The 12,712-nt window shown below is 29.5% G+C and overlaps 1 protein-coding gene across 1 annotated transcript; it reads right to left on the reverse strand.

The window, feature by feature from the left end:
* Positions 1-10,136: 10,136 nt before the first annotated feature.
* Positions 10,137-11,362, reverse strand: LOC111391116 (uncharacterized protein At2g29880-like). The gene is made up of 4 exons (XM_023016267.1): positions 11,216-11,362; positions 11,004-11,108; positions 10,653-10,895; positions 10,137-10,154 (listed from the first exon to the last, which is right to left on the reverse strand). Exons 1-4 carry the CDS (start codon positions 11,360-11,362, stop codon positions 10,137-10,139), a joined length of 513 nt encoding a protein of 170 aa, XP_022872035.1.
* Positions 11,363-12,712: the final 1,350 nt, after the last annotated feature.

Raw genomic sequence — 12,712 nt, forward strand, 5'->3', positions numbered from 1 at the left:
TATATATATATATATATATATATAATTTTGATCATTATTTATTTATTTAAGGTTTTAAATTTTTATTCTTTAATTTTTTTTAATTATATGGGATGAAAAGGGGAATAAAACGGAGAATTGTGAGAACACCACCTTGCATATGAGAATTTCACACTATTATACTAGATCCACATGAATCTATTTCAAATAAAAGTCTTCAAAAGCCTTTCGAATTCTATAAAATTCTATAAAAAAAATTAAAATGACAGTCCATTTAAGTTTACGAAAGGCTTCCACTAATTTCACACAAATTTATAAAAGCTCCACGAAATCCACAGAAGTCATCACTTAAAAAGTTAATCAAAGTCTTCAAAAATCCTAATTGAATACACTCCCTTAGATATTTATATTTTTTGAAATAATTATTGAATAATATTTTACTGTCATGTTTTTTCCCCTAATCTTCTAAGACTTTTTCTTTAACTACTAACATTAGTTTTAGCTAAAATAAATATTATTAATATATATAATAACATTCGAATAAAGTTAAGTTATATTTGATCTTTATTTTTTGTAATTGTAACATTTATAGTGTTGACAACATGACTTGCTAGAGACCCTCACCGTCCCACGCCATCTGCTGGAGATTTGAGGGTAGGCAGGGCAAGACAGGACAAGGCTGAATGGGATGGTGTCCCTGTTTACTTATTTATTTAGGTTCCATTCGATACCTATTTTTTTCAAAATGCATTTTTCTCTCTCTTTTTTTAACCACACATTCTTTATTAAAATAATATTACACGTAAATAAAAAACTTTTCTTTATTTTTCAACCACACATTTTCGATCAATTTACTATTCAAAAATGCATTTTTACATAAAAATGTCTCCCAAATACACGTTTATATATTTTTAAAATATGATTTAATTTAAGAATATAAACAAAATAAGAAATAATAATTGCGATGGGATAAGATGAAAGTATGTGAGGGTGGGATTTTGTCATCCCCAAATAATTATACTACAACAAGTTTTAAATATTTTTATGTAATGCCAAAAATAAGTAAAGAATGGTGATGAATAAAATCAAAGTGCTTTTTTCCCCCCCTCTCTTTTGGATCAATCTTATTCCTTCTAAGAAAGAATAGGAACATTAATATTGACAAATTTATTAAATGTGATAATTTCTGAAAAAGATAGATATGAAAAAAATATAACTTTAGATTTATCATAAGAGAGAAGAACAAAATGAAAAAATTATAATTTACATTGTCGTCAATCTCAAGGTTTTCCGAAATTTACCTTCAATTGAAATCCCCACTTTGACCCTTCTTGAAACATTTTCTCAAATTAATCGAAATATGAAGGTAAATGTTGCATTCTTAAGGGTGATTTTTGAAGTTTCGTAAACATAGAGAAGATTGGTGAAATTGATGCCTTTTGAAATTATTTGTCATTTTAGAAAAAAATTCAAACAGACCTTAAATTTCCACAAAACAGGAATTAAGAATATATCGGCCTCCAATCAAAATCTTTTTTGAGTGCTCAAACTTTCTTTTTAAGCATTCTTTGGACTCTATTTCATGGAATTCGTCAATTTTATTTATTTATTTATTTATTTATTTTTGCAGACAATCACGTGCTTTACACATAATCATTTTTGTTTTTAGAAAGTTAAAAATTTGAAATGGAGCGTTGATCTTAATGCCTACGAGGGTTTTCTTTTATCCTTTTCGATGGTTTTTCGGTGAATATGGACCGTGCTATAGCTACAGCATGATTCACACCTTTTTTCACAGTCTCCTCACATCGGGGGGTCCACACACATTAAATAAAAAAATTAAAAAAGGTGGGGCCCCCTCATTGTCAGGGGATTGTGAACGCTGCTATACAGCCTGAGCTGTACAAGCAGCTTAATGATAGTGCATATAGTTGGCTGATTGATTCAAAATTTGACAGTTTCCTTTTAGTCCCCCTTCTGTCACACTATTGCCGGTAATTAAGAAGGTTGTTAAGGATCGGGTGAGTAAAATTCAGCTAAGACTCAAAATGTAAGTTTATTAATCAAAGGGCTGAAGGTGGATTCACATATGGAATCAGAGCAAAGGTAGAGAAACTATTTATTTACTCAATTGAACAAAGAAGTTAAGGAATGAATGCGACTCGGCTGCTATTTCAATTTCATTAATTAAATAACGTTTTGTTTTCTTTCCAATTAATGAAAATTTATAGCAGCGAGCATTCCGCTTTCTTTTGGTGTCAACTCGACATGCGTGCTATATATCTATGTGCTTTGAAAAGTTGACTGCAGCAGTTGATAAAAATTGTGAATTCCATGAAAAGTGGGATTAAAATTAATTGTTGATATTGATTTGAATTTTATCGACTTTTTAGTCAAATTAAATAGAAATATAAATTGTTTACAAATACTTTCCAAACTTTCATTTAATGTGATGTCAATGTTATTATGTTAGAGTCTGTTTGGGAGTGATTTTGAGAATTGATTTTTTGATCGTTTGTAGAAAAATGGGGTCCACTTATGAGAGAAGAAGTTAAATATGACGGCTAAAATAGTGAAATAATAGTCAAAAATTAATTTTTTACAAAAAAAAACCACTCCCAAACAGGCTTTACTCTTTTCTTCATTTTAGCTTATTACTAAAATAAGTTATCACATGATGTTAATTGTGCACTAGGGCTTTCGTAAAAAAAATTGTGCACTAATAAGAATTGTATCCAAGAACTGAAAAAAGTTAAAATATTTCCTAACTCATTCATCATCATAAGAATAATAATAATAATAAAATTAAAGGGTAATTATTTTAATAATATTTAACTTTTTTTTTGAATATGCATTTAATTTATTTAACCATTTGAAGTTATTAATTTTCAATTCATTAACATTAACATTTATTTATATGTTTTTAGTGTTATTAATTCTAATCATAACTTAATCGGAATTTCACATTGAAAAATGTATTTCATTATTCATGTCCATGTATGCTAATTAGCATTCATTTTTCACTAAATTGAAAATTAAATTATAGGGTAATTAGCACAAAACGCCATTACTTATCAATGTTATCGTGCAAAATGTCCTTACTTTCATTTTTTGACTTTTTTACCCCTATTTTCACTGTTCATTGCAAAAAAAAAGATAATTTCCATCAAATTTCTCAATAAAAAAATATAAAATAACAAATAAACCCTTTTATTTAAATAAAAAAAGAAAAAGTAAATAACAAATTGTAATTATACTCCGAAACAAAAAAAACTGTGAATAAGTCCAAATAAATTATTAAAAAGGTAATTGGCACAAAACGTCAAAACTAAAGGGTAATTATTTTAATAATATTTTACTTTTCGTTTTTCAATATGTATTTAATTTATTTAATCATTTGAAGTTATTAATTTTTTTAATTAATTAACATTCACTTTTATTTATGTATTTTAGTATTATTAATTCTAATTATAAGTTAAACAGGATTTTACATTCAAGAATGAATTCATTATTCATGTATACGTATGCTAATCAGCATCGAGTTTCACTAAACTGAAAATTAAATTATAGGATGATTAGTACAAAATATTCTTACATGTCAATGTTATTTTGCAAAACGTTCTTATCTTTCATATTTTCACTCATATATTTTTACTTTTCATTGTGGAAAAGATCATTTTAATCGAATTTCTTAAAAAAAAAAAAAAAAAAACTAAACTAAAATGACAAATGTAACCTCTTATTTAAATAAAAAAAGAAAAATTAAAGAAAAAAATGGAATTATACTCCCAAACTTTAAAAAATTTGTAGATGAGTTCAAATAGATTATTACATGGGTAATTAGCACAAAAAGTCTTTACCTTTTCAATATTATTGTGCAAAGCGTCCATATTTTTCATTTTTTAACATTTTATCTCTTATTTTCATATTACATTGCAAAAACCATCATATTCATCTATTTTCTCAATTAAAAGTCGTAAAATGATGATACACCCTCATATTTAAATAAAACAAAAAAAAAGGAACAATTTGCAACCATGCTTCCAAAATTTTCAAAAGAATACAAATAAATTCCAAATAAATAATTAAAAAAAGAAAGTGATTTTTAATTATTTATACGAGATTTATTTTTACATTTTTGAAAAAAATTAGGAGTATAATTGTAATTTGTTCTTTACTTTTTTGTTTATTTAAACATGAGGGTATATTTGTCATTTTACACCTTCTTATTGTTAAAATGGATGAAAATGATGATTCTAGCAATGAAATGTGAGAATAAAGGTGAAAATGCAAAAAAAAAAAGAAAAAAGAAAAAAAAATATAAAGGTATGTATGTTATGCACAATAATACAAAAAAGTAGAAATATTTTGTGCTAATTATCCTTATAATAATCTATTCAGACCCATTTGCAGTTTGTTAAAAAGTTTGGGAGTATAATTACAATTTATTCTTTATTTTTTTCTTTCATATTTTGTTTTATTTAAATAAGGAATGTATAATTGTCATTTTACATTTTCTTATTGAGAAATTAGATGAAAAAGACATTTTCCGCAATGAAATGAGAAAATAAGGATAAAAATACAAAAATCGAAATGTATGGACTTTTTGAACAATAATATTGAAAGGTAAAGATGTTTTGTGCTAATTACCATTAATATAAATAATTTAACGTTCATTATCATGTATATATTATCTGGTATTAATTTTAAATTTATTAACATTCACGTTAATTTATGCATTGTATTGCTTTAACTATTTGAACAATATTTCATGAATTATTTTGCTAACTATTTAGTTATCATCAATATACATTTGACAAATTCATTTTACTTATATGTTTTCATCACATGAAATTCAATTACAAATTGTAATAATATTATAAGATCATTGTTCATGCATATATTTTCTGTTAATTCTAATTAATTAATATTCATATTCGAATATTATTTTCACAATAGTTGTAAAGCATTTCAAAATAGTAGGTTGAACTTAGGCCGCGTTTGTTTTCCATTCTTTGAACAAAAAAATGAAAAATATGATCTTTATCCATCACATCAAGTCACCAGATTTGACTTTCTCTTTCTCGTATGGGTTCCATAACGATTATAATTTTTATTCTCATTTTTATAAGAATGAGAATCAAACGAGGCTTAATTTCTAACTTCTATTAAAAAGGGGAAGTAGTTGCTACTATAGAAGGAATAGTAAACCAATCCCAAATTACTGTACAAGAGAAAAAATGGCGTCATTTTTTTTAACTTTTCCATTCTCTATTTTCATACGTTATGGTCATGCCTTTTCTAATCTCTGGAGATGCAATATCTACAATAGTGTTGAATCACATTCTTTCATCCCATCCCGATTTTAACAGCTTCAAAATTATTTCAATTTCAACACGCAACTATCGTTTCCATTTCTCTTGCTCATACCTACAATCTTCTGTTTCTCTATTTTTCACACAAAAATCAGATATTACAAGTAACCCCTTTTTCACACAAATCAGAGCCTACATAGCAACCAGTATTCTTGCGCCTTTGCTTGTGGTTATTGGAGCGACAATGGGCAAAGAAGCAGTCGAACGCTGGAGGCGCAAAGCAGGAATTCATTTTTATTACTTTTCTGAGGTGCTCTTCCTACAGATTTTTTTTAATATTTTTTTCAGAATTCTCTTGCTTTAACCCTAATCTCTCTCTCTCTCTCTCTATATGGTAGGAAAAAATACAAACAATTTGCAGGAATTGAGACATATACCGGTAAGTATACTTCTCACGCCTTCAATTTCTCACTCTTATGTCTGTTTCTTCTGGTTTTTAAGTTGTGTTGTTGAATGATCGATTTTTCCCCATTTTGTTTTCGATCTTTTAAGAAATCCAACCCAAATCAAAGCAAAAATGTGTTTCCCTATATATGTTTGAGTTTCAGATTTTGTGTAATTTGGTTATAAATTGGGTTTTAGATTGAGCTTGGTTTCATTACATATTATGATCAAAATGTGCTTCAAAAAAGTGATATTTTGAAGCTATCCTGAAATTTTCATTTTCCTCTTTTTGTTTATGATTGTTCCATTTCCTTCAACCTGTATTTTTTGTGTTTGATCTTTTTCTCTCTATCTTTGTTCCAAGTTTAACAAAATCTCCTTAGAAAAGTGGAAATTTTGCCCAGAAATTGGTGATTGGCTCCCAGCTTGTAACTCTAATTTTCGCTGACGGTGGCCCCCTTGGTAGGCCTCGCTTGTCATTCGCTAATGTGGCTTGGATAGATCAGAGTCTCGGCTTGAAGCCCAGTTTTAAGGAAATTGTGGATAATGTTTACAAGGCAGCTTCTAATCCTGTGATTTTCAAACTCAGGTTAGTTTAATTATTTTCAATTATAAAACTCACTAACCTGTTTATCGTTGATCAAGGTTTGAATGTTTCCTTGTAACATTTTTTGCTTATTATTGGTGTCAAGAGGTGGTTTGTGTGCTGTCGAATCATTTTTTTTAATCGAGACTCTATTGTGTATGTTTCTGAAATTCAATCTGATGGCTTTGACACATTTAATATGATTACTTTTGGGAAAAATAGGCGACAAAATTTTCAAAACTAATTGCAAAAATTATTACAATTGGTCCATTTCATCCATTTTTATTAGTTTGGTTAATGGGAAAGCTGTTTTTTCCAATTGGATTGTTGAACTTAAAATTTATTGCAATTGGTTGTTTTATTCATTGTTTTTTTAATATATATAAACTGCCATGAGAAAAAAAACTCCGACAGTGCGAAGAGTTGGAAACTATCTCTTCGCACTATGCGGAGCCATCTCTTCACCTCTCCGCACTCTCCGCATAGTGAGGAGTCATCTCTCCGCACTGTGCGAAGGGTTGGAGAGCACTATGCGAAGGGTTGGAGAGAACTCTTCGCATAGTGCGGAGGGTTGGAGAACTCTCTGCATGGTGCGGTGTGCACTCTCCGCACGGTGCAGAGAGAACTCTCCGCACAGTGCGGAAATTGCACTCTACACCATTCGGAGAGATTTTCTTTCTTTTTTTTATAATTTTTGTAATTTTTTTCTCCACTCTCTCTCACTCTCCCTAGCTTTCTCCATTTTTTAGCAATATCAATTTTTCCCTACTTCTTTGACATAGTATATATAAACTGTCATGAGCACAAAAAAAAACTCGCCGCACTGTGCGAAGAGTTAGAGACCATCTCTCCACACATCATGTGAACACTTCGCACGCAATATGTGGAGTGTCCGCACACAGTCCACAACGTCTCAATTTTTTAGTTTTATTTTTATAGTAATTAGACTAAATACATTAATTATTATTAATGATTTTTTTTGTTTTAAATTCTATAGATAACAATTTCAAAGAAAAGGATATTGATAATGTCATGGCATTGTTTTCACAAATGGAGGCTCTAGAAAGAATACCACCCAAATTCAATATCTTACACTTGCTTGATAACAGCTCTTCGAAGTATTGACAGACATTATTTTTAATGAAATTATACTTTTGGGTTATAGCCAAGAATTAAACTGTCAATACATTGCTCAAAAGTTGTTTAGAAAAGACTCTTACAACTTGCAGATAAAATCTGGAGATTATTAGATGATTCGGGTTTGGTAAGGAATCGCAAAACATTAATACTTGTTGACTATTATGTTCACACGAATAAGGTAAAAGATACTTGATTAGTTATTTCTTAGATGAAGAAGAAAGAGTACCAGTTAAATTCTTTTGTGTATAATAAGATTATTAAACTTTATAGAGACAATGTGATGTGGAAGAAAGTAATGTGTGGAGTAATTCCACACTTTGCTCACACGAACTATAGAGCAATTTTTTTTTTTTTAAGCATCCACAATAAAATTAGCAACACTAAATATTCGATAATCCAACAAAAATGAATTCACCAAATTAACATCAAACATCACACTATTCCAACAAAAATGAATTAACGTCAATTTACCAAACTAACATTAGGCAAGACAATAATTTCTAGAAAAATAATTAGCTATACCAAAGTTGTGCTTTTGTTGGGATTTTGACTTTCTTTTGCAAATCCATTTCATAGCATTTCTCGGATGAATTTAAAGTTTTTGTTAATTATTTTAAATTTTCAGTATGATATTTCTTAACATTCTAAATAACACAATACTATTGCAATTGTAAAAATAATTTGCAATCATTTTCTTATATCATAAAAATATTTCTAAATATCACTTCAAAAACTTTTCAAAAAATTAAAATTTATACACTAATAAAAATACGATAAATACAAAATTCGTGTAAGACATGTGATAATGACTAGTAATAATAAACATAACTAAGGGGGTGTATTCAATTGAGACATTTAAAGACTTTGGGAGGGTGACTTTTGTGGACTTTGTAGAATTTTAAGTGATTTCTATGGATTTGGTAGGAATTAATAAAAGTTTTTCTTGGATTTGTGGAGACTTTTAAAGACTTTGAAGATTTTTGAAGACTTTTTATATTTTTTAAAAGAATATATTAAACATATATAATGTAATATGTTTAACAACTTTTTATATATTCAAATCGTCCACAACTCATATAATTGAAAATGTAAAGTAATATATTGTATTTTTCATGTCAATTTTTTTCCAAACAAAAAAAAAACACAAATATTTCGCCAAACATAAAGTACTTTTTCATCTTATATCAAGTGGATTAACAAATAATAAAAATATTAAAAAATAGTATTTTAGTAATGATCAACAAAAAAAAAAAAAATCAAACATTTCCAACATCATTCCACATGTCCGCTGCTAGAGCAGCGCTCTATGCATTAGCATTCTCCATTTCTTGTTCATGACTCTCAAAAAATGGTCCAAAATCTTCCCTCTCTTTAATCGAAAAAGATGAAGAATCTTCGTTATCGGGTTCGATTGGAAATTCATCGGACCGACATTCTTTCCGGAGAAAATTGTATAATCCTGCACAAGTTAATATGAGTTCGACTTGTGTACGATATGGAAATGGAGGAGCTGTTTTGAAAATTGTGAATCTTGATTTAAATATACCAAATATCCTCTCAACTACGTTCCTAAAGGAAGCATGACGAAGATTAAACAACTCTTTTGTATTTTTAGGGTCACGACCTTGACCAACAAAATTTTGAAGATGATAACGGACACCTCGAAAACTGACGTCGATTTGGAAATCCACAGTCTCCCAAAAAATATTTACCCGAATATAAAATACTTGTAAAATTAACAAGTAATTACGAAATAATAAGATAAAAGAAAAAACGAAATAATAAAGTCGTACCTTGTGGCATTTTAAGTCCATTTCTCCTTGTTAAAGTATCACTCAAAACTTTAGAATCATGTGCTGATCCCTCCCACTCACTAATCATGTATATAAATTCCAAATCAAAGTTACAAGCGGCCAAAACATTCTGAGAAATTGTTCCATGACAATTTCTGTAACTGCTTGTATCACGTCCAGTTACCATTGCTGGAATATGGGTACCATTAATAGCTCCAATACAATCCTAAAAATAATACAACAATACAATGAATTCACGAGAACACTAATGAAAACATAAAAGAAAAATTATAATACGTCTTATTTCATCACTTACTTTAAAGTAAGGATAAAATCTTGTACTTTCCCTTATTTTTTCTGACACAACGAATCCCGATTTGACCATCATATCTACCGCAAATTTGTTTAATGCCTGTAAAATCTTGTTGAAACTTTGGCTAGTAGTGAAATGTGATCGACCAAATTTTTGACGAATCAAGCAATATCTAGTATTTTGACCAACAATAAGTAGAAATGTTGCAAGCATTTCTTCAACACAAATATACCTAGTATCTTGTAAGGGTGTTTTTTCTCTAATGGCATTACTTAATTTTAGAAATATATCTGGATACATTTTATAAACTTGTCGAAAGTTTTCTGGATCCTCCTTTAATATTTTATGTATATAGTCATATCCATATCTAGTTTTTGGTCGTCTAGTTAGTGAACGTGTAATACGTGCACAATGCATATTATTTACAAGATCATTTATCACATAGAGAATTGCTTGAATTGCCATCCATAAATACCGTCTGGTTTTATATAATGCTTCCTTATAGTCATCTTCTTTATTCTCACCCACTTTTTTTTAATGATCTTCATGTATGTTAACATTAGACATTATATATATGGAAGTACCTAAACATAGAAGGAACAAAAATTTAATACATAGACAAAGATATTGATAATGTCACGTAAAATGAATCAATTGTCATCAAATTATTAAAATATCAAAACAATACAACCAATAAATCAAACAAAAAACAATTCAAAAATTTCAAAAGTTACTACCAATCATATCCAAAAAAAAAAAAAAAAAACAAAGTCTCAATTTAATTTAAATGTTATCCATTTAGAACGTTCTTCGGACGTTATGCTCAAGAACTCAGACTTTTTTGCTTTTGTATTAAGCAAATCAAGGACCTTGAAACGATCATCATCATCCAAGTTTGGGATCTCCTTGATAATGTTCTAGCAATTAGGCTCTCTGGTGTCAATTGATTCAATTGCTTGAGTGATCTTGCCAATTGTACTAGCAAGTTTGTCTATAACGTCTGATTGAGTGCTTTTGGGCTCAAACGAACTAGATTTTGCTTCAAATTCTGTTCTACTTCATTTTCAAATTGATGGGGAAACCTCTGAACTTATAAAATCTTGCTTATCGGTTGCTATAAATGCTTCAGTATCAGGATCATACATGAAGTCATCTATTAAACTGTCACGAACTCTTCTTTCTTCAGTATAAGAAGTTCTTGCATCAGTATCATCCCCTAATGCAATTGAGTGTGTCCCAACAGCTCTCCCACTTCCAACTGCAATTCTCACATCCTCATAGTCTGGAAAAGTATCTATGCGATAACTTTTATCTTCAGAATGTGACTATTAAAGGAAAAAATATGTATGAGTGCTAATATATGAATCATACACTTCACTAACCAATAACTCAAATTTCATATGTTTCTAAATCAAGTAATAAAGGAAGCTCACCATAAAGTAATTGTCCAATACTTTATAGTGAGCAGTGAATTTCTTCGTCACATGATCCCATCCGAACCCAGAGTTATGACGTATAAGCTTAGAATACTTGTTGTACTGTTTTTAAAACCATTTCACACGACTTTTATACTGGGCATAAGTCTTTTCAACCCCAAGTTTTTGGTTAAGATGAGGAAGTATATGTTTTTCTACAATTATCTTGCTAACAAACCATTACTATCACGCCAACCACGTGTGACAGCATCAACCATGAGTTTTAAAAGCTCATTGCTTTCTTTCGACGTCCATTTCTCATATTTTTCGATATCTTTTCCCTGAACCTTGTCATTTCCTTGTGTTGAATCTTCCATTAGAACTAGTGTCATATAATTAGAGAAACAGATATTTAGGCAAATACAAAATAAGCAACAAAAGGTCAAGCAAACATAGCTACTCGAGTTCCAAAAATGGACATATCAATATTTATGATATTCATGTTAATGAGTAAATAAAATTTTAGACCTGTTTTAGACTCGAATTCCCATCTTAGTTCATTTCATGTTATGTAGCATACTCAGTTGTACTTATCCAAGAATTTCAAGCAATAATCCTTACTACTACAGTTTTTACTTTTCATACCACCAGCTAAAAATGGCAAAATAAAAACCTCATCATTGTAGCATGTAATTAATTTATTTAAGATAAGCTTCTTCTTTATGTAAAACTTCCTAACTGCATTATGATAGATGGCCTTTACCATATAAATTACCCTAACTCTTCCTATGATACCATAATCATATTTATTTTAGATCCCCACAAAACATTTCAAAGTATATAAAGATCTTTTTTTACTTCAACATTTCTCAACTCTATGAATTTATTTGTCATTGTATGATGCTATCTAGCTGTATTTCAACAGGCTTCTTGGATATCATTCTATTTGTAAACCGCCATGTTTTATAAGTTTTGTTTTGTCTCCCGACGACAAAGACCAACGTTATAAACAGCTGCCTTAATCCTACCTGGAATGAAGAATTTAGTTTTTCCCTTTCAGAGCCTGTTGGGGTTCTCAAATTGGTATGTTTCTAATACTTCAATCGACAATCCAGCTACAACGGAATCTTATTTTTTGCTGGAAGAACGCTCTAAAGAGTCATCTATCGTTCATAGTATTTTCACTTGCTAGAACTTTTGTCCCAATTTCATAATTTTAGGAGAAATTAGAAATGTACAGTCTAAATCTAATACATGTTCATAATTCATCAACTCAAGTGTTTAACTTTCCCAATTCCTGACTCTCCTGTACGTGTGTTCAAGAGCCTTAAAAGTTTGCATCCTGTTACCTCAGAAAGCTGAGTTTTAGTAGGAATAAACACTGTTTCACTGTAAAAGGAGCTAGAAATGGTTCCATTAATACGCAAGCAATTTTTACTTGTCAAAGTAATATTGTAAAGTAGACAATAGAATATGGAATAGTCATTCCTCATTTTTTCTATTATGAGGTCATAAAGGCGTAGATCATCACAAGAAATGTGTTTACTAATGAGTCATTTCCTGCGAGAATGATTATAGCCACGTGCTTTTCAATATTTACAGGGGCATTTTTATGAATTCGGTACTGTAACTTTATAGGAAGTTTTTGATAAAGACCAATTCAAGGCCGATGACAAGATGGGACACGCTCATATCAATCTTCAACCACTAGCCGCTGCTGCCAGATT

The sequence above is a fragment of the Olea europaea genome, chromosome 3 (assembly GCF_002742605.1).
Source record: "Olea europaea var. sylvestris chromosome 3, O_europaea_v1, whole genome shotgun sequence".
Classification (NCBI taxonomy): domain Eukaryota; kingdom Viridiplantae; phylum Streptophyta; class Magnoliopsida; order Lamiales; family Oleaceae; genus Olea; species Olea europaea.